Here is a 23,420-nt window from a genome sequence, read left to right as displayed (position 1 = left end):
GAGCTCTAGGGACCTGGGGAAGTTATTTCAGGGTCTAATTTTCTTTCCCTCTTTTCTTTTCTTTTCCTTTCTTTCAGGTAGAGATTTGTAGCCAGGACTTATTTGAGGGAGAGACAAAGTTAAGTCCAGGCTATCCAGGGGCGCGCTCTACACCCCCCCCCCCCACCTCTCCAGCAAGACAGGGCCAGGTTGGACTTAAGGCCACCTCCACCCTACCCAGGGAAAGAAGCCCTGAGAGGTAGACTGAGTCAAAGGGGGTGGGAGCACCGGAGGAGAAGCCGGGAAGGTAGTGGGAGGGGGAGGTCCTCAAGCGTTAGGATTCTGGAGAAAGGTGTTGAGGCTTAAGGACGTTTGCGGGCGGCCTTGGCGGGGAGGGGAGAGGGAGGGGGGATCCTGGGGAAGGGGAGGGCGCGATCGGGGCACTCGCACGCGGCCGGGCGGAGCCTCCGGAACGCTCGGGTCGGCTGGGGGGGAGCGGGCGGAGGGCGGGGGGGGGGGGGGCGGGCGGCGGGGCCCGGGGAGGCGGCGCGGGGGGGCGGTCCAGGGCCGATCGGGAGGCGGAGCCCGGAGCTGGGGGCTGCTGGCTAGCGGCTCTCTCGGCTCCTGCGCTCGGGCGTCCGTCCTGCCTGGTTCGCCTCGGCGGCGTCCACCGTCTCGGTCTCCGCCGCCTCCTTCTCCCGTCTCGCTCTCCGGTCCCTCCGGCTTCGCCACCGCCGCCCGCAGCCCCGCAGCCCCTCCCGCCATGGCCGCCGCCGGCGCCCGGCAGCGCAGCCCCGGCCCCGGCTGGGGGTTCCGGGGACGGCCGAGGCTCCGCTTCCACCCGGGGCCGCCGCCGCCGCCGCCGCCGCCGCCACCGCCGCCGCCGCCGCCGCGGATGCTGCTGATGTTTCTGCTGCTGCTGCCGCCGCCGCCGCTGCTGGCCGGCGCCGCCGCCGCCGCCGCCTCGCGGGAGCCCGACAGTCCCTGCCGGCTCAAGACCGTGACGGTGTCCACGCTGCCCGCCCTGCGGGACAGCGACATCGGCTGGAGCGGCGCCCGCCCCGGGGCCGGGACCGGGGCTGGGACCGGGGCTGGAGCGGCCGCCGCCGCCGCCGCCGCGTCCCCGGGCTCCCCGGGCTCCCCGGGCTCCGCCGCCGCCGCCGCCGCCGAGTCGCGCCTCCTGCTCTTTGTGCGTAACGAGCTGCCCGGGCGCATCGCCGTGCAGGATGACCTGGACAACACCGAACTGCCCTTCTTCACCCTGGGTGAGGCTGCGCGCGCGCCCCGGGATGGGGAGGGAGCGAGGCGGGGGGGGGGGCGGGGGTCCCGAGGAACCGCGAACCCCCGACGTGGAGCCCGGCGAGTGTGTGTGTGAGAGAGAGGGGGGGCGCCCTGGGGATCCCGCCCCAGACTGTTCCCCCCACCCACCCACCCACCCACCCACCCAGAGCGAGACTGGCAAAGGGCAAAAGTGAGCCCCCCCCCACGCCTCCACGGAGGGCGCACAGGTGGTTGGAAACCAGCGCGGGGCAGCAGGTCCTGGACAGCGCGCCCCGGGACCCCGGGGGCGTGCCGAGACTCCCGCAATGGGGAATCTGTCCACCCGTCTCTCCGGGTCTGTCCGTCCTGCCTGCGGGGAACCCCACCCCCCCAGCACCAGGGGTAGTTGGTGGTGGAAGCGGGGGGGGGGGGTCTCGCTAGGGACTTGGGGCAGACCCTCCCCCCGGCCCTCCTCGGAAACCCTTGCGATCCCTGGGCGCCCACGGGTACCGCCCCCCTCCCTCTGTCTCGTCCGAGTTTTGCGGGTTCTTCCCTTCCAAGACTGATGATGTTCTCCAGCCATCAGCGAGAGAGTAGCTTTCTTGCAGGCTTGACAGAAGAAAGGGGAAAAAAAAAAGCCCGCACACACAAAACACAAACCTGGGCTTTTCCAAATGCGCTGGGTGACCTTGGCTGTGTCGCTTTACCTCTCGGAGCTTCCGTGTGGGGCTTTCGGAGAAACGGGACTGGAAGCAACCGAGTGATTTGTGAGGACTTAGGGAATTGGGAGCGCGAGGTCTTTACTCTGTTGAGACTGGAGGGTCCCTCCAGTCCTGGGAATCGCCTTTCCCTTTCTACCCCACCGCCGGCAGACAGCAGGGTGATTGATCCTCGCTGCTCATTTCACTGGGCGCTTAATTAATTAATTAATCAAGAATAATAAGAATACTAACTTATAGGTCAGAGGAGGGGGTGGGGGTGGGGGAGAGGAGAAGAAACTGTGGAGGTGGGGGAGATTAGAGGGGCTCACACGGAAAAGTTAATCAGGAAGTTCGCCAGCAGCTTTGGCTGCCTGCTGATTCCCGGCGCGAGTCCCGGAGGAGCCGGCCCTTGCGTGGAGCGGTGGGAAGCGAGGCTGATTTCCCACCCGGGTAATTGATAGCTTAATTATCTCGGAGAGCGTTTACAAAAATGTTGTTCCCCCCCCCTCCCCTTCCCCGGCTCTCCCGCGCTCGCTCGCAGCTCGCTCCCTCTCTCCGCCCCTTCCCGGGGGGGGGCGCAGGGCGCGATTGGCTGGATTGGCTGTTAGAGTCTGGCCAACAACAGCGCCTAGAAGGCTCCAGGGGCTCCTACAAGACTCGGGGAGCCCGGGTCCTGGTCATTGGGAGGGGTACAGGTTCGCGCATCGGTTGTGGGGTGCTGAACCGTGGGTGCCCCAGCTCTAGCGCCGTTAGGATCCCAGCCAGAGATGAGGATCTCAGATGTTAAGATCCTCTGAGATTAACTCCTTGTTCTCCCTCCAAAGTAATCAAGAGACCAGATTCCACTCTCCTGGGACATCGGACACTGATGCGAGTGTATTTTGTGACCATTCCAGTCCTCCCTCCTCATGGCCACCGCCTTTGAGCTGGCTGCCTCCGGAGATCTAAGCCAGTGCCCGGTTCCCTCAGTCTGAGCTTGAGCCCTTCGGGTTTAGCCCTCCCGACCTCTCCCCCCTCTCCCCCCTCCCCCACCTCCCGGGTTGTAACCTTAGCTTCTTGAGCTTTCTGACAGCTGAGCACCTAGCCGGTTCCTGGGAACAACAGTGGCCTTGTATTGCTAAGCAGAACAGCTTTCTCCTCTCTCTCGTACCCCCCCACTCCCAGCAAAATTGCACACCAGCAGCCAGCCCTACCTTCACCTGTGGGGCAGCCCACGTCCAGAGAAGGAGCTGAGGGTGTTGGTTGAAATCCTGAGGGTACACAGAGCTAACCTTGGGCTCACCACAGACTCCTAAGTGCCCCGTGGAGGTGTGGGGTGAGGTTGGGGGAGGAGTCCTGTCAAAGATAAAACTACCTACCTAGTACCAACCTTACCCTTGTCCCCCTCCGATCCTGAGATGTCTGTACTCTGGGATACCTTGAAAGCCTGGCGGAATGGAAATGCTCCCCAAACAGCCTTTCTGAAGACAGAGAGAAAGGGAATTGGTTCTTGAGTACTGCCTGATTTGGCAGTGAGCTCTTCAGAGCCTTCCAGCTTCTCAAGGCTGTGGAGACCAGGTCCAGCCAGCTAGAGAGGTGCTCCGAAATTTCCTAGAGCTAACAGCCCTTGCCATTTTAAACGGAGGCTTTTAAAAGGTTGGGTGTTGAGAAAGGGGAGCTGCTGTGTGAAGCAGGAAATCTTGAATCCCCGCTCTCTCTCCCTCACCCCCCCACACCATTCCAGGATCCATGTATCAGTTTGACTGTCCATGGAGTCTTGCAGGCTTCACTTTCTAACTCACAGCCCTGGAGCTGAGCTGCTGGGGCCTGCAGGCTCCCCCTGGAGTGGCCAGGTGCTTTCCTCCTTGGCTACAGAGAGCCCTTTGGAAGCAAGTAGCAAGTTGGGTTCTCACCTTTTCCTACCCCCAAGGTCCTGGACTGGCAGCCTGATCCTTTCCGACAGGGATTTGGCGTGCGAGGTAGTCACCAGATGGCAGGGTATAGCAGGAGCTGTGTAGGGAGACGTGGGCTTTTTATTTGTGTTGGTCTTCGACTGTTTGTATGTAAACACCGAGTGCACAATGAGCTCTTGGAGGGCCAGGCTGGCTGGCAAACCCAGTTGGTAGCAGCCATGAGGAAGGGTGGAGGTTATGAATTATTTAAGACCATCACTTTTCCGAGGTCTCCTGGCAAGCCCTATCCCATCGCCAGACCTTTTAAATATCCTGCCTGTCGCCGGTGACTTATCTGTGACTCTCAGTAGTAGCTTGTCAGTTCTGAGGTTTTGGAGATGGTGGAATGCCACAGCTGGATGGACAAAGTTGGAGCCCAAAGCCTGCCAGTCCTGCCTAGGGAGTGTACAGCTACCACTAGGGGGTGGTAGTGTCTACCAAAGCCCTTCTGCCATGCCTTGGGTTGGGGTGGGGAACCAGCATTGCTGGTCATAAAATATCTCTTAGTAAAGACGGTTAACAAATGAAAGGTAAGACTTCCCATTTTACCCCAATCCATCTAGAGGACCTAAAGGAACCGTGCACACAATGCTTACCATCCCCAATCACCAAAGTCACCTCCATACCAGGTGCTGCTTCCAGTTGGCTGGGTTGTTATTATTGTAGCTGAAGTTTCCTCTACGTGGAAATTCTTCCACGTGAATGTGCCAGCGCCTCTTCATCAGAATCTCTTTTCCACGTGAATGGCATTGACCAACTGAGTTTCGCTGAATGTGATCAAGGAAGAGCCAGCAGATACAGGATCCTTAACATGATGCTATAGAATTTTAATTTTGCCTTCTATGATTAATCCATGTATAATTATACAGAGAGTACTGTTATTCTCATTTGGCAGATATGGAAGCATTTTTAGAGGACAAGTAAGTAGTGGAACACAGTTGTCCTGGAGCTACAATCCCCATCCATCGAACACCTACCTACATTTTTGGCAATTGCCAAACTGGCATTCTGCACCAAATATGCTCTTTATATAGGGCATAGTATGGAATGGACCAGACATCTTGTCATCAAGACAAGGATTTTTCTCCGTAGTCGCTTCAGTTACATTAGTGAGCTGAGAGTTCAAAAGTGAAGTACAAATGAAATGACCCCTAGTGAACCCCACCAATCCCAGGTACTTTGACTCATGGAATGTTATAGGACGTTCTATTTAGTGGGGCTGATGAGTGACAGAGAGATACACATCAACAAAGGAAGACTTCTCTGTAGTCTTAGGCAAGATTGGGAGCACTAGGTAGGCGTCGAAGTTTTGAAAGGAAAAAATGGAGACATTGACTTCGAATAGGTAGCTTAGGAACTTAGTGTTAATTAGAATCTGGAAATCTCTTGCTGGGCTCAATGTGACCTTGAACAAGTCATTTATCCCCTAGAGCTTCTATTCTTTGTGCTGTAATAAGAGTGGGTAGATGAGGCCTAAAATAATACTTGGGTGTAAAGATTCTATGAACTTGAAGTGCCCTGACCTACTCCATGACTCTGACTAGCTCCTCTAGCTTTTGTCTGTTTTGCTGGTAATGGGGGTGTTGTGGAAAGATAGATTGAAAAGGAAGGCTTTGAATAGGAGCAACTGGCAGCACAGGGCTTTTGAGGTGAACCTGAGCCTTTGCTCAGTCCTCATCTGCCCCCAGACATCCCTTGAGTTAGCTTGTGGATTTAGCTTCCATGCCCACGGCCTTGGTAATGTCCAGGTCAGACTACTACTACACCCTGCCTTGATTCAGCAAAAAAAAAAAAAAAAAAGGATACAAGTAATAATACGTCATAACTAATCCTTGTCAACATTTCTGAATTTGCCTTATAGTGTAAAACCCAACAGGAGGGAGAAGGTTGTGATAAAAGGAAAGGCTTTCAGTAGTACATCTTTAAATGCACCTGTGCCAGTAGGTCCTGCAGGATTATGATAGTCTGTCCTAAAAGGTGCTCTTTGCAAGGAGCTGACAGGTAGAGTCTGAAATGTCAACTTTGTCAGCCCAACAAAGGTTTGAATACATATCAAAATGGATCACTCAATGAGAAACATCTCCTGAATGAGTGAGGGACTCTATATGCATGGTTGAAAAAGGTTGCTGGGGGGGCTTGGAATTAAGCTAAAGAGCAGCAATTCACTAAGGGCTGGAGAAGCATCCTTCAAGTGTCAGCACAAGGAGGACTATGTAATTGTTAGGGGATCTGATTTGAAGTATGTTCCAAAGGTACAAATGCAAAGTGCAGGGAGCTAAGCTGAGTCCTCAGAATAGGCACAATCCTTGGAGCTGTCCAGCACGCCAGGGTGCTGCTGACTCATAATGGTGGTTAGATCATGTTCATGGAAGTGTGGCTGGGGTCACAGTAGCTCTTGGGCAGGCAGAATAGGGAGCCCTAAGGCCTTGGTGATATTTGAACCCTACATCCTTTACAGTTTCTGGTTTGATTCTGAAAATTGACACCTTTCATTTGGAAAGAAGCAAAGTCATTACTTAGAAAAGTTCTGTCTTCTATAAGGATTACTGGTAACAGAATAATCACCAACATGACTTCCAGTGGTTCTTCTTTGTTATGTGTGTGTGTGTGAGGGAGATTTTGGGATGGAGAAGAGGGAGGTTTTGTTCTGAAACAATGTCAGGCTTAAAACGATGTGTAAGTGGAGTGTGGTGGTGGTGAGCGTGGTGATAATGCATGCCTGGAGTTCTAGCAGGACGGAGGCCAAGACAGAGGAGAATTGTGGGTTACAAGCCAGTCTGGATTACAGAATGACTTCCAGGCCAGCCTGGGCTACATCCTGAGTCCCTATCTCAAAACCAATAAACGAACCAATAGAAATGCCCAGCATATACACTAGTTCTATCAATCTTTCCCAGTTTCTGGGATGTTGTGAGTGTCTTTAGTGTGAGGTGTGGGAGCTAAGTGATCTCAGATTTACGTTGTTCCATTTCTAGTTGATGAAGCTTAAATGAAAAAATCAAGGAAGAGAGGATTGCCTCTTTTGCATTCAGAAAATGCCATGTTACTGAGAAGGTAAAGAGGCCAGAGGAAGGGAAGATTCATTTCAGTTGGTAGAGAGCCTCAGATTCCATTCAGGCCAACCAGATTTGCTGTTGGGATAGGGTGGAGGAGGCAAATGACACCAGTAAGACAGCAGAGCTGGGCAAGCTCTGCAGAGCTTGATCATCTTCCTGAGCACCGCCTGAAGATCACAAGATGTTCTATAGCACTTTATGTAGCAAGGGTGACGGGAGGTTTGCACAGGCCTCTGGCAGGCAAAGCAGGCTGCTTCTCACCTCCTGTTTTGGTGTATACTCGACTTTTGTCTGCCATCTGGCAATGTAAACATGTGTGAGGGGGAGGGAAGATGGAGGGTTTTTTGGCAATAACCTGAAATGATGACGGCAGTCCTCTTTGATGGCCATCCAGCTCCACAGACTCTTCAGAGGACATGGATTCTGTTTCCATTTTGTATGGTAATGCTGAGGAAAGCACCAACTCCTGTGCCCGTAGTTCATGCTTAATAAACCCAAAGATCTTCGCTTGTACTTTTTCTCTTCACAGTGCTGGGGAACTAGATTTAAATGTCTGCCACTTGGCTGAATCACACAAAGTGTATCTCTCTTTCCTCCTTTCACTCTCCCCTCCCCACAAAAAAAAAAATCAAAGAAGAAAAATCTCCTTAGGAAAATTGTATTTGTTCTCCTGCTCAAGTATCCAGCAGGTTGACTCCCATCTCTGAAGCACCTGAGCTGATGGATTTTGTTTTGGGGGCAGTGAAGGCCTCATTGCCTTTCAGCTTCAACTCTCCTTGGGGATGGGAGAGAGATGACTGCTTTTATGTAAGCCAGGAGAAAAAGAGTCATGTGTACCCTCGGCATGAGGGGGCATGCTTCCTTTATGGAGCTGATACTTTCCCAAGTTCTTACACTGGCCAGCTAGTAGCAACAGAAGATTAACTATAGGGAGAGAGAGAGTTGGATCCCCTTGCTTTCCTGAAGAACTTCCAGGTCTCTGTCCCAGAAGGAAGCAGGCAGCAGTGCTCGGTCTGTCCTCCAGAATTTCCTATCTAGAACGAGTTTCACTGGCAGGGTGCCAGTGGCTCATGCCTCTAATCCTAGCTACCCAGGAGGCTGAGATCTGAGGATTGCAGTTCAAAGTCAGCCAGAGCAGGAAATGTCCGTGAGCCTCTTATGTCCAATAAACCACCAGAAAATCGGAAGTGGTGCTGTGGCTCGAGCGGTAGACTGCTCACTTTGAGCCGAAGAGCTCAGGGACAGAGCCCAGGCACAGAATTAGTGTTTCACTGGGTTTTTTTTCTCTAACCTTATCATGGCTGTGAACTTTGAACACACCTTTCCATTCCTCATTGCTCCTAGGATAAAGGTCAAACGCACTACTGTAGTTCAAGGCTGTGATCATACTCCACCAGATCATTCTGTACCAAGAACTCTTCCTTCTCACCTTGCAATTGTCCCGCAACTCCCTGGGAAAATTCCTTCTTAGCTTCCCAAACTGAACTCAAGTGTCATCCTAACATTAAAACCTTTTTTTAACCTCTAGGTACCAGCAATTAAGTTGTTGGACCACTATGAAAGTAACCAGACATTGGGGAGCTATGGTGCATCCAAGATTTGTTGGTGCTTGGAGCAAAAACCAAGGATCCCAGAATTCAGGAAGCATACATCTATCTGTATGCATGTATGCATGTCATGTCTCTGTGTCATTGTTCAGGGAAAACTGCAGAAAACATAATAAATATGCCCTCTAGTATGTGAAAACATGATCAATTCTCTGAATTAAACAAGGAAAGAAAAGAGGGAAAAGAGAATCAGGAGTTCTCCAATTAGATCAGTCTTAATATCCAGTAGTGTTGAGTGAAAGGAGCTTATTGAAAATGTGAGATTGGAACACAGACTTGACAGAGATGTAGGGCTCAGCCAAGAAATATTGAGGGAAAGAATATCTAGGAAACCGAGAAGACTTCCAGCATGACCTGACTCATCAGCACACCTGGCGTGTTGAAGGGACTAAAGGAAGGTTGCCGGAGTTGGTCATGGGATGCTGGAGAGGGAGAGTCGGGAGCTGTAATTGATGACTGTCAGGATTTGGGCTTTGGCTCTGAGTGCCATGGAGAGCTTCTGCAGGACATTTAAGAGAAGAGGTCCAAGATTTAACTTACATTTCCAGTTCATGGGCTGCTCTGCCCAGGAGGAGGGATGGAAGCAGGAATTCTTGGAGACTGTTGAGGTGAGAAGGGATGATGGCTCAGCATAGAACCAGAGCAGAGGCTGTCCTTCAGCGTTCCCTCACCGGTCTAGCAGGCTGATCTGTGCCCCCATGAGCAGCAAACAGACCTGCATCGTCTCCAGGGCCGTAGTGACTCACCCTGTGCTTGGCAAGTCCAAGTGTAGAGCAGAGTTTAGATAACTGGTACCCTGTGTTTGCCAAGTCTCATCCCAGAATTCACCTGGGGCAAACCTGGAGACACCTACTGTTGGGATCTTACTCCCAACCCCTTCATTGGGAGCCCAGGTGCCTCCCCTTGCCTGGGCCCTTTCCTCTCCACCCAGGTCAGCGTGCCCTCTCCCTTCTCCCGTCTCCTCCTCAGGATGGGCTATGAGACCAGTTCGGTTCAAGGAAAGAATGCTGGGCTTGAGGGGAGAACTTACCTTGTGGTAGAAGACTAGAAACTATACACTGTGGCACACGGGGGGCGGGGGCATTGAACATTTGTGGAGGATGATGCGAGGAGAGAGGAATGTGTTTTTATTGCACAGTTCCTATGGACAAGTGTCATGCTACAGACTCTATCATCTAATTTTGCCATTTTTACATCTCTGAATGACCTAGACAGTTTGTCCATGTTGTAGGTGTACAATAGGTCTCAGAGGAGTTAAGGAACCTTCTTGAGGTCACACACAGCTGTTTACAGTTAAGCTTGGTCCATTCCAGGTGTGCCTGGTCCTGTAACCTCTGTTGTCCAAGTCTTGAGAATGTCACAAGGGTTGTGTTTACACTTTCCTCCTTCATAGATAGATTATAGACATGAACCATTCCATGTGGCCTGTTTGTTGAAATGGGTGTCTCAATAACATTTTGCTTCACTGGGCTGGCCTCCAACTGTAATCTTCCTGATCACTGCTTCTCAAGCAGCTAGGGTTATACGTATGTAGCACTGTGCTCAACCCTTCTTTCAATGCTTATCTCTTTCTCTTCTTAATACCAAGCTGTTGCAGGCATTCCTTAGGCAGGAACTTCTGGTGTGACAGCTTCACAGGCCTGTAGGACTGAGCATCTTGCTTCAGCGCTGCCAACAGCTGATTCAACATCTCCCCAGCTTCTTTTCCTGCTCCATCCGGCTATACAGAGAACACTACCCTTGGTGACCTATTCTCCAGAGGCCTCTGGTTATCCCCAAACCTGCTTGTCAAGCCAATTCCTATATTTCTATGTCTTCTTCTTCCCTTACCTCTCTTGCCTACCTCCCACCTTCTTTCTCGCCCCATTCTTCTTCCCTTCCTCTTCCTCTTCCTTTCTCTCAACCTGTAGGGAATTTCTCAGCTTAGGCTATTTATAGTCTTGTACTGGAAACCTGTGATCTATGCCTTCCAGGAATTTATATAAGCTCAATGCTCTTTCTAATAATGGTCAGGACATTGTTGTCTCAGATACAAAATCTATTTGGTTATATGTACGTTTTTAGGCAGGGTGGGGAGGAGGAGGTTACTCTGGTTGGAACCCAGAGCCCTATGCTTGCTAAGAAGGCATTTCTCTTCCATTTGAGCCACTCTTCCAGCTCCCTTTTGGGTTGGTTATTGTGACAATAAGCTGTCAGTTTACACCCAGGCTGGCCTGGACTGTGTTTCTCCTATTGGTACATCCCTTTGTGGCTGGGATGAGGTCACTCCTTCGCTTAGCCAGTGTGCTACTCTACCAGCTTGGGATGATAGGTTTGTGCAGCCTTGCTCAACACATTGGTTGAGACAGGTTCTCTTAAACTTTTATGGAAGCGCTAGCCTTGAACTGTGATTCTCCATATCTCTCTTCCCAAATGGCCAGGATTACAGGCTTGAGCTACTGTACTCAGCATCCAGGTTTACTTTCTTATCACTCTCCAATTCCAAATTTGGATTTCTGTGCTCTCTAAAGTGTTTTTTTTTTTAAATTTTCCACCTTGATAAATAGATGTATAATATACATAAAAATACTATGTATAGATTGTCATGCTGTAAGAATCTAAATAAATAATATTTGATCTTTCATAATCTTAGTAGAAGATTATGCCTCTGAGTTCCAGACCAACTTCTTCAATTGTAGCAAAATGAAAAGTACATTTCCTCCCCTCTCCCCCCCTCCCCAAGATCCCATGGTAAAATCCAGTCTCTACCTTGGTCCTCTTGACTGACAGGTGGTATGCATAAGTAAAACATGGACCAGGAATGAGGCCCTAAAACCCTGGGATTGAATTTCCCAATGCCCTTATTTTTCTGACTTAGAATTTACTCGAGAGCCTCCGCATAGAGTAAGGGAAGGAGAATATTAATCTCACTTGGGGTTGCTGGGTTATACTTAATGTTGGAGACCTCACCATCAACCACATCCTCATGAATGTCCAGTGTTATGCAGACTTTTTACTTACACTGAGAGCGTGATTCTCACCAAGATAGTTAGTGTATGCAGGCACAACCTTCCAGTGTCTGACACAGTTGGGGTTCTGTGTCTCTGCCACCTGGAATCCTTTTCTATTTGGAAGGAGGTGGAGGTATGCATGAATAATGATGCGATTTCCCTTTGCCCTTCCCCCTCTTTGCCTGATCGGTTTATCCCTCTCCTTTCCCTCTTTTTTCTTCTCCCCAGCAAAACACAGAATGGATGAAACTGGCCATTGATCTCCCTGACTCTGGGAGGCCGTGGGGAGCCAGGGGATGCTGGGGTTGTCTGAGGACAGTTCCCTGCCCCAAAGGCGCACCCGGAGATGGAGTCTGAGGCTGGTGGGTGGGAGGGGCGGGGTAGATTCTTCTCCCTTCTGTTTGGTGGCTGGCTGACAAAGCCTTTACTCTCAGGCACCCAGGAAAAGTCACGAGTGGCTTTGCAAGCAGCCGAGAAGGGAAGGAACATTTCCATTAGCAGAATCAGCAGTAAAGAGATTTCCAGTCACAGTAATAGCTGCATTTGGGGGAATCATTTCAGTTGTGGCTGGGGGCGGAGGAGGGAAGGGGGCGGGGTAGCAAGGAAAGGTACAAGGAGACAGAGAGTGTCTATGCACACATAGCTGAAAGACAGCACCCAGTCAGACAGATGTAGAGGTGGTCCTTTACCCAACGTTCCTGACCTCTTATGACCCTCAAAAGAGAGTTCCATTCTAGGGCTCCCTAGGGGGGTGGGGAGTAACATACCTATGGTACACTGGCTTTGCTCTAGTTACCTTGATTTACTCTTTAAGACTTTCTGAGTCAGGGTCTCCTGGAATCCACAACTAGGAAAGGGCCTTGATTACTTAGCTCAGTCTTTCCCCCAAGTGTCCTTATCTTTCTTCATCAGAATCACCTTTACGCACAGGGTTTCAAGGCTAGCACTCTGGCTGGCCTATTCCTAGATTTCCAAGAAGCCTTTTCTTCCTTCCCTCACAGTTAGAGAGTTTTTCTTCATTTTTTGATGCCAAGACCTATCCAATCCTTTATCTACCCACCCCTGGTATGATTGCCATGTGTAGTAAATAAAATACAAGGTGCCAAGGTAAATTTGAATGTCAGATGAAAAATGAATGTTTGTTTAGTCTGCGTTTGTTCTACAAAATATTTGGGGGCATATCTGGGCTAAAGTTTCACTAGTGAATTTAAATTCAGCTGTAACTGAACATCCTGTATTTTACTTGGTAGCCCCAGGGATCCTCTCCCTGTTTTTCTCTCTTTGGGGCTAGCACAATACTGATATATTTTGTTTTACTTTCCTCAACCCCCTCCATCTAGTGACTTTTCTTTTTTGCCATATGATACATGGTTGACAGGCAATATTCAGCCCCGAGATTGTTTATGTATGGCTATAAGCTGACTCTCTGTCTCTTACATACTCACACATGCGCATATATACACATGTTAGAAAGATTAGAAACAATTTTCTCATATGCAACAATTATATCAAACTTGGATACCAGTGTCTCTAAAACAAGGCTTGCTGGGCTTATTGGTTTCTGTGTTGTGGGTAATGACAGTGCCTGATACCCATGGAGAGTATCTGGCCTGCAAAGTGTAAGATGATATTTGTTAATTTTTCTTTATGGAAAAAAGCTGGCTGACCTTTGCTTCAGACAGTGGCAAGTGTCATCTTTTCCAGAAAGCAGATTGGCTCTTGATATTCCACTGTCTAAAACCTTTGATTGCTTCTCATTGCTCTTAGGAAAAATTTCCTTTTTTTCTTCTCTTCTCTTTTTTTTTTTTTTTTTTAGCATGTACTAGTTGTACAAATAAGTTTCCTTATGGTATCTGACATGTAAAAATGCCGTACTTTGATCAGATTTAACTCCTCTGTTGCTTCCTCTCTTCCCTGCCCCTCCCTCCTATTTTTGAGTGGTTTTCAGTGAGTTTCATATCTGACATCTTCGTACAAATACACGAAGTTCTGATATTTACTGATTTCCCTACCACTCTCTCCTTTCCTCCCTTAACACTCTGAGCTGCCCAGCAGTTGCAATCATGTTTATATGTGTGTGTGTGCATGCGTGTATGTGTGTTTATCCATATAGTAAAGTCCTAGTCCTTTTTTAAATCTTAAGGGATTTACCTTCCTCTCTTGAGTTTATCTTTCACAATTCTCTTTCTTGCTCACAAAACACAAATACTGTCTCCTCCAAAAGGACTTCCTAGGCCAAAGCACAATCCTTGTCTGCCTTTTTGCTCATAGATTTTTATCTCGTTTATTTAAAAAATCTGTTACTGGCATCTCCTGAAAATTATAGAGTCTTGTTCATGTTTTGGCTGGCTGACCTCTAAGCCATCAGGACATGTTTCGCAGCAGGTGTTAAATAAACTGGGCAGGAATTGGTGATCCGTGTATTTAGCACCGTAGAGAGAACCCCTCTCATTGATTTATTGTGTTGCACTCATTAGGAGATGGGGAATACTCCAAGAGCTAATGTTTATGATGAATTGTGGACCAGTGTGTGGCTGTTCCTAAATGCCACCTGCTTACTTGTTAGACAAGCACAAGGAACTAAGCCTGTGCCTTAATGCCATTACCAGTTCCCCCTTTTCCGCTTTCCTCGAAGTTGGAGAGAGTTTAGGACACTCCAAAGGAAGTCCTGTAGGCAAAAAGCTCACATGATCATGAATACTACAATGGAGTGGGCTGGGATGAATAGTCCTGGAACTTAGATCCAGTTCTGCTGGGTGTTATGATTGGCTCCTGCTGTCTTGAGTATGATGATACTACCTATAGTGATCTATGGGGCTCTGTGGGCGCAGCAGGAGCTTCGCATCTGAGGCTGGGCTTGCTTCTTTCCCCTTTCCCAATCTTCATCCTTCCATGGAGCCTGTGAAGATCAAACATCCCACTTTGAATCCTGGTGTAACTGGGGTTTTCCAGCCTAGTCTTGGGCTAATTTGTCAGCGGAAACTTTCTTCACTTTCTTTCTCTTTAGCCTCCCCCAGGCAGGGAGACTGCAGAAGCTGACCGCTCCAAGTAGCCAATTACTTGTCTGCCAATAGCTGGCCTCCTACTGTCCCTCCCTCCCTCCTTCTCTCCTTTTCTCTCTGCCCTTTGTTCTGCTCTCTTTAAAACACTTCGCCAAACCCCAGAGGCCTCTAGAGAGTTACCCCATTCAAAAGCATCCCAGCTTTTCTAGGAGAACAGGACTCTCCCCGACCCCCCCCCCCCCAGGGAAAACAGGTGAGCAGGCTGGAGCTTCACAGCTGAGCTGTGGTACTGCTTGTAAAGCAGAACAGGTTCTGCAAGTCTGGAAAAGTACACCTTGGTGCTGAGTTCAGAGACAAAAGCCTTGGATTCTAGTTCAGTTTCTGCCATGGATTTGCCTTAGGACTTCAAGTAAGTGACAGGCCCTCTTTGGTCCTCAGTCAGCATTAAGCGAAGGTTGTCAGAGTCTGTGCTCCAGGAATCTGGAGAAGACTAAATGATACCCGACAACACCACGAAAGAGAAGTAGTCCAGTCTGGTTTGCTGCTGGAATCTCAGATGCCTGGAGCTATGGCTAGCACCGAGTCAGCACTCCAGATAGATTTGTTGAAAGAAAGAATGAATGAATGATGGGCAGAAAATATGTATGGTCATACCATCACTCTGAACTTCTGTATCCATGACAGACAGTGCTAATCAATTACCCAGGCATAGCCTCAGATTCTTTGCAGGGCCAGGTTTCCTCAGTCACTACTAGTTAATTGGGGCTAGTGTGGGTGATGATTTTTTTTTTTTTTTTGCGTTCCTTAAACTCAACCAGTTCATCTGTACACCTCAGCCTCCTTGATTACAGCAAAGCTGCTGCTGTAGCCAGCCATTCAGTGGGCCCTCCATCCCAGGCCTTGGCTGCATACCAGTGCAAAGACCCCCTTCTACTGGGAAAGACATTTGTACACTTTGATTTACAAAACTTCTTTCCATGAGTATTTCTAGTAGCCCCCCCATGTTACAGATGAAGATATGGTTATTTGGATAGAGCTTGTCTATTACACACGATCACAGAGCAAATGGGATGAGTTGTATTTGTTTCCAAAAGGAAATTGTGCCACTGTCATGAGTGGAACTCCAGAGTAATGCTGTCCGTGGAAGACCCCCTGGAAAAGTAAGTAGGTAAATACTGCAGTTTTAACAGAAGTCACTCAAGTATCATCCAAACTCCTCTCTCATATGCATATTGGGAAGCCCTTGGCTCCACCCCAAACACAGACATGGATGGTTGTTGTTGTTGTTTGATGGTGATGGGACTTGAACTCTGGGCCTGGGCACTGTCCCTGAGCTCTTTAGCTCAAGGCTAGTGCTTCATTACTTGAGCCACAGCGATACTTCAGGTTTTTTGAGTGATTTATTGGAGATAAGAGTCTCATGGATGGATGTTCCTGCCCTGGGTTCCTGCCTTGGCTAGCTTTGAACTGCAATCTTCAGATCTCAGCCTCCTGAGTAGATAGGATTACAGGAGTGAGCCACTGGCACCCAGCTCATGGATGGTTCTTTACAATTCAGTTTATTCACACTTTATGGTTATTGTCCAGTTATGTGAGCATATATATAATCTAATATACATAATTTACATATATAAATGGAAGTATGTATATATATATTTACATTTTAAAAATATCTTTCCAACTTCCTGTCATCTTTTAAGATCCAACCTGGATACCACACCTTTCTAAGATCATTTTCCTGGACCTCCTGAGAATGGTTTTTTCATGAACATTTTTCCAAGTACATTCCATATATTGGTCTATATTTTCCAGGCATCATTGTGTGTTTGATTGTCTTCCAGCAAATATATCAGTTTTCTAAGTTCATCATTTTTCTATAATATCTATAACTTCTTAGCAGCTGGTGTGTGTGTGTGTGTGTGTGTGTGTGTGTGTGTGTGTGTGTGTGTGTGTGTGTGTGTGTGTTTAGTAAATCTCTAACTCTAATTTTTCATTGAAAACAAAAGAAATACAGGCTTGTTGTAACAAATTCATGCAGTTCAGGAATATTATATAAGAAAATGTAGCCAGGTGCTGGTGGCTCACACTTGTAACCCTAGCTACTCAGGATACTGAGATCCTAGGATCGCAGTTCAGAGGCAGAAAGTCCAAGAGACTCTTATCTCCAGTTTACCACCAGAAAACTGGAACTGGAACTGTGGTTCAAGTGGTAGTGCATTCGCCTTGAGCTGAAGAGCTCAGGGATAGCACCCAGCCCCATTACCAACAGCAACAGCAAAAAAGAAAAGTAAATGAGACAGTCTTTGCTCCACTGAGCCTCACTCCCCAGAGGTGGTCATGAGGAAATGGTTTGCTGTGATCCTTGTGGAACTTGGAACAGAAAACAAGTCAGAAGAATCACCTTCATTCAGTTCAACAATACAAGGGAAGTGACTTAGCCCAAGTTCCTCTGGAAGTTTCATGTAAGAGATATGGATGAAACTGTTTTCACTCAGGTGTTGACATTTGACATTGGGCTCCATGATAAGTCAGAGGTATATGAGTTGCTCTTGGCCTCACCTAAGGCTATGTTCCACTTTTTCCCCACTTCAGTAGCTCATGCCTAGAATCTTAGCTATTTGGGGAATGGGACTTAGAAATATTTCAATTGAAATCCAGTCTGGAAAAAAAAAAGTTCTTAATACCCCATCTCAGTAAGTGTGGTGAGACATGATTGTCCCTGTCATTCCAGCCACATGGAAAGCATAAGTAAGGATGGAGCGTGGGGTGGAGAAGAAATGCAAGATCTGATTCAAAAAATAACCTAAAGAAAATAGGATGGTGGTAGCTCATGTAGTGGAGTACCTTCCTAGGTAGCCAAAGGTCCTGAATTCAAATTCCAGTACCACCAAAAAGAAAGAAAGGAAGGAAGAAAGAAAGAAAGAAGAAAGAAAGAAAGGAAGAAAGAAAGAAAGAAAGGGAGAAAGAAAGAAAAGAAAAGAAAGAAAGAAAAGAAAGAAAGAAAGAAAAGAAAAGAAAAAAGCTCAACTTTTATCCATCTATAATGGTTGGTTTTATTTAATCATAAAGATTCTATATCTTTGGATAAAAGGTTTTGCAAGCATAGGTACTATGTCTGAACTATTGATAGTCATTTTCCATGTACAACATATTAGAACAATGCCATGTTTTATAAAGGATATATCATCAGAGAAAGCTCACTCGATATCTTACATTTAACATTAAGCCAGCGTTACAGAACCATCTTGAACGTGACCAGGCAATGAAATCTACTTCCAGATTCCCTCCAGGTCTCAGAATTCTTTGCCGTGCTTTACCTGATTGATGAAAATACACCCATACCCACACTCTTACACATATAGGACATATGTACATCCATAACTCATATACATACAAATATATAGATTTGAGATAGAAACACACATATACACAGAGAGAGAGAGAGAGATACACAGAGAGACCTAAAGTCTAATAATTTTTTTGTCTGGAGAACTAAAAGAAGAATATGAACTTTGAGCAGAAGAGGTGATGGGGAACAATTATCCTAAGATTTGGGGGCGGGTATCTCTTTCTTTCTGGCACAGTGTTTGACATGATTGATAAAGCAATTATTTTCTTCTTTTTTAAATGTCTCGCTTGAGCAGAGAGACAGACTATTTCAGAGAACGCTACCTGGGTTTCGATCATTGCTTATTTTGGAAACCCTTGCTTCTGTGGCCAGTTGGACTGGCAGTTGGTCAGTTAGTAGAAAGTCTATTAAAGTGGAGAATCATAAAAAAATAATAGATACACCTTAAAAATTTCATTTTAACTTGAAATACATAAATGTGCATACATTTGCCAATTTTTTGGAAGTAGGCCTAAGGCCTTCTCTTTGAGACAGGGTCAGCTGACTGCAGTCTTATACCACCTCTTGCATAAACCATGCTCATCATGCATCAAAGATGATTACCAGTGTTGGTGGGATTCAGGATGCTTGCCAAGTAATTTTTCTACAGTTTTATGATTCATTTCTAAATTTTTATAGTTGTCACACCTGACCTCACTCACTATCAATATTTAAGTGACTTTAAAAAAACCAGTAAAATCAACTTGTTCTCATAGAAGCCACTTTTCTTTGGTTGCTCCTAAATTTTTGTATTTAGACTGTATTCCATTAAATTCTAAAATGATTTAAAAAGAAAAAAAAGAACACCTTCAATGACAACCAGCCAGTTAGGGAAACAAATTAACTTCCTGTAAAAATGGAGCTCCACTAGTTGCAAATTCTTTGAATGGAGCAAACTCCTTAGTGATGTGCACATGCATGGCTTGTGCATGCTTGATGCGCTACGGAGATAATGCTGGCTGAAAGCTTTTGAAATATATATTGGTGTTGGGTTCACAGAGGCATGAACTCATAGTACTCTGAGTGGTTGGCCCTCTAGATAAGATTTTTGCCCCAAACTGATTTTTAAGAAGAAGGAGAAACAGAAGCCCAGAGATGAGTTGGGATCATGTCACTGGATTCTTATAGGTTGTGACTTTTTCAATATCTGCCCATGAATAGGACACATATTTCTTTTTTTATAAGTTTTTTAATTGTGAAAATACTGTACAGAGGGGTTGCAGTTACATGAGCAAGGTAATGAGTACATTTCTTATCAAGCATTGTTGCCTCCTCCTTTGTTTGTCTCCTACCATCCCTTCCCTCCCACCTCCTTAACTACACCTGCCCCCACCTAAACACAGCATCTTGTACATCTCATTGTTGCAATGGGTTAACCTGTATCCCTATTTAAATAATTTGTTTTTTCCCTTCCCCTCCCCAAATTATACCAACATCAGATATAGTGAAAACAGAGGTTATAGTGTGGGGGAGGGACATACAAAACAACAACAAAAAAAAATCACGTGGCACCTTATAAATATGTTAGAAACAAAAGCAAGAAAGAAAAAACCACTTGTGTCCCTATCTTGGGGTTAATTTCACTTACCATCATCTTCTCTGACCCTTTCTGCTTGTCCCAGACATATACTAGTTATTTCTTTAATCAGGGGGTAGTTCATTGTTTTTAAAGAGTAAGTATTTTCAATTTTTTGTTATTATGATTTTCACGTATTATAATTTTTATTATTAAGTATTTATACAAAGGAATTTGTTTTTTAAAAACACATTTTATTGTTATTGTAGAAGTGATGTACAAAAGGGTTATAATTACATGTCAGGTAATGAGTACATCTGTCTTTGAATCATGTCACCCTTTCCCTCTCGCTCTCCCAGATTTTCCCTCCCATCCCTAACCACACATTTATAGTTCATTCCCACATAGTGTCTAGTGAGTACCACTGCTGTATTTGTTCACATACAGTGGAATTTCAATCCAACCTGTCAGGGTGTGAGTACAATGCATCTGAATCATGATCACCCCTTTCCTATTCCCCCTTATCCTTATCCCAACCCTACCCATTCCCTTGATTTACTTCCAAATATGTTTTCCTAGGATCACTCTTAGCGATTTCCTCTCCATTCTTTTCTCCCTCTTGCATGTGCTTCTTTAGGGCTTTCTGTAACTCTGCCTGTCTTCCAGCTGATCCAAACTCACAACTCCCCAGGCCTCATGCAGACCAGCCCTATTTGTGCACAAGGCGAGGATAAGGCCCAGAGAAGGCTACATCTGGCTTCCTTGCTTAAAGTGAGGAGACTGAGCCTGCTTCCAAACAGGAATACCAATCCCATGTTCTTTCGTCTCCATTGGATTTCCCAGCATGCCTCCAGGCCAGGGAGGGTTGGACAGGTAATGAGAGGGCAGCATGTATGAGCTGGCTGCCAAGAGTTCCTGTGCTTTATGAGGTGCAGAATATAATTCAAAACCCATTTTGGGGACGTCTCGCCCCATAAAGTCTCCTTTAGCAGAGATGGCTGGGAATTTGTTTTGACTTCCCCAGCACATGTTTTTTAAATACCTCTTCTCTTCATCTCATTTTTCGGCCCTCCCCTTGCTATTTTTCTTTTGCCCAATACTCAGGGACTCTACCCTGGGGGTTTATGAGGGGATATAGTCAGTAGAAGTGACATTAGAGAAAGGGATCCTGCAGTATAAGTTAATGGGCTGGCAAATAATTGTGAAAAAACTCACCTTTCTTGGATCATTCTTTGCCTGCAAAGAAATTGGCTGAGGAAATGTCTTTAGGGTTCTGTCTTCCACAACGATGGTCAGACTTTTGGATCCCTTTCTTATTTTGGACAAAATATAGCCTTGCATATTGTTTTCCAATAGTGGCTACTCCTGCTTCATTCCCTGCCCTCCTCAGCACATGCTCTTTCTCTCCCACAGTCTCTTCCAATGCCACTCCAATGTCTTCCTTCAAGTTGATACTTTCTATGCTGTCCAAGGAATCATTCTCACCGGTTGTTTCTCCCTTACTTAGGATCCACAATGGCTTCCCACTGGCTTAAAGGAATCATAACAAATCCTTCCAGTATTTAAGTCTTCAATAAAAGCATGGAACGTATCTGTCTTACCCTCGTAATTCCTTTGCCTACAGTATAGCCACACTCACTTACCTCAACACATGTTTCTGCTTCTTGGTATTGACACTGCTAAAGCGTAAGTTCTTTGCTTAGAGGAGGTACAACATTGGAATACTCCTTTGTGTGGGTCATTCTCTAGCACATCTGATTTTGTCTTCTACATGCATAGGCTACCTGTGGCTATTGCACCTGAAGTACACCTAAAATGACTTAGAAGCTAAATTGTACTCAAGTTAAATCTTGATAATAACCAGATGTGACCAGTAGCTACACCACAGAGTTGAGACATGTCCACCATTGCTGAATGGTCTGCTAGACAATCCCACTTAAAGCATCCTTGAAGGATGCAGATCTATCCTTTAGAATGTATCTCTCCCCACCCCCCACCTTTCTTCTTCTTGTCTTCTCTTCCTCAGGACCTGTTGTTGAATAGTTACCCAGAAATGTTGGTAGAACTGACTTTTGTGGCAATTGAATGTGGAACCTTTAACCCCCACAAAATCTAATTTTAAGGAAGAAGTACAAAACAATTTATTTCTAAACACACCAAGGATTGCTAACCAAAATATTGCATCATAAGATTTCATTTGCGAGGTCTAGTGTGTGTTACAGTCCAGGATGTTTTAGATTAACTCATTAATCACACTTACTGGTAGGAATTTGAGTTCCTTGATGGCTCATTTCTCAGCCATGCCTTTCCTTCCCATCTCTTCCTCGCCCACACCCCAGCGGCTGCTCATTTCAGCAGCTGGGCCGCAGGAAGAAGAGCCCTCTGGAGCTCTTAGGCTCTGAGAAGCAAGTGCAGATGGAGTTGTCTGACATGAACGCACAGGTTTGAGCTTCCATCGGTGTTTTCTTGAAAGATTTATGCGTCTTTGTTGAGAAAGAAGTCTCCTAGTGTGATGGCATGAGAATGGAATGCACAGGTCTCCCTGTCTTCCTCCCCCATTCCCATGCCATTCTCTTTTCTTCTTCAATTTCTAGATGACCTCTTTTCCTTCCTCTGTATCTCCTTTAAGTGTCTGTCTCCCTTTCTCTTACTGTTAACATCTTTCTTCACTGTGCTGTATGTGTGTGTGCACATACCCTTTCTGATAGCCTGTGTTTCTCCCTTTTTGTTCATCTCTTTCAGACTTTCTGTCTGACCCTTACTAACACAGGTTTTCTTTAGAATCACTTCTATCTACCCACGCCTTCATCAGAGAAACTACTCAAAGTTCCTTGTTAACCAGCACAGCCCGGCTGCAAAACTCAGAGTTGGCGCCCACAACTCAGAGCCAGGCATTAAAATGTGGTATTGACTGCACAGGAAAGAACACAGATGGACTTTGGGTTAAGGTGGGCAGGCTCTAGTTCCCTTCTGATGTCAGAACCTCTACGTCGGACAAGCTCCTCTATTGTCAAGTGTGACTCCAAATGACTGGACTGACTCTGGAGCCCTCCTGATTACTTGGTCTAACGCCTTTGACCACGACCTTGATTGTAGCTGGAAGATGGGTTTTTGAGAGCAGCTGGCAGAGAGATCTTAGCTGTGTAGTTTCTCTTTCATTGAGTATCATGTGCTCTTTTTTGCGACTCTGGAGGTTCCCCATTTTTACCCACTCTCTTACTTTTGTGCTATTCATTGCCAGCTTTTTTTTTTTTTTTAAATAAAAAAGCAGCATTCCTCAGGACTTTTTTTTTCTTTTTCATTTTTTTTATTGTGAAAATACTGTACAGAGGGGTTACAGTTACATGGGCAAGATAATGAGTACATTTCTTATCAAGCATTGTAGCCTCCTCCTTTGTTCCCCTCCTCAGGACTTTAAAACATCTTCTGAAGAGGTTCAGAAGAAAATTTGCAGGACTGGTAAACCCATTTAAGAGAGCATCCTTTCCAAACCTTTGGTTTTAATTGACAGTTAAAGGTACAAGGTGAGCTAACATATCATCAATATGATTTATTCAGTTGATATGGGAAATGATATCAAACAGGGCATAGGTAATAGCATATGCTCAATCAGGTATGTGGTCTTTAAAAATAGCAATTGGTGCTGAGTGCTTTTGGCTCATGCTTGTAATCCTAGCGACTTTGGAGGCTGAGATTTGAGGATTACAATTTGAAGCCAGTCTGGGCAGGAAAGTCGTGAGACTCATCTCCAATTAATCACTGAAAAGCTGGAAGTGGGGCACTAACTTTGTTAATGGCAAGGTACTAACCTTGAATAAAAAAAAAAAAATCAGGGATAGCACCCAGACCCTGTGTTCAAGCCCCAGGATTGTCACTAGATTGGTAACCTGGGCACTGTGGCTCATGCCTATAATCCCAGCTAGTCAGGTGGTTAAAATCTAAGGATTGTGGTTCAAAGCCAGCCTGGGACTACGAAGAAAAGCCTGAGGT

General features: G+C 46.5%; 1 protein-coding gene across 1 annotated transcript in view; it reads left to right on the top strand.

Moving 5' to 3' along the window:
* Positions 1 to 742: 742 nt before the first annotated feature.
* The window catches only part of Astn2 (astrotactin 2), an 887,273-nt gene continuing 864,595 nt past the window's right edge, over positions 743 to 23,420 (top strand). The window contains exon 1 of the mRNA XM_042678724.1: positions 743 to 1,244. Coding sequence (XP_042534658.1) covers positions 743 to 1,244 — 502 coding nt within the window. The remainder of the gene's footprint in view (positions 1,245 to 23,420) is intronic.

Source organism: Dipodomys spectabilis, unplaced genomic scaffold (genome assembly GCF_019054845.1).
Source record: "Dipodomys spectabilis isolate Male_0828 unplaced genomic scaffold, ASM1905484v1 ptg000046l, whole genome shotgun sequence".
Lineage (NCBI taxonomy): Eukaryota > Metazoa > Chordata > Mammalia > Rodentia > Heteromyidae > Dipodomys > Dipodomys spectabilis.
Note: the sequence above shows the minus strand (reverse complement) of the source record. Positions and strands in the feature narration are given on the sequence as shown.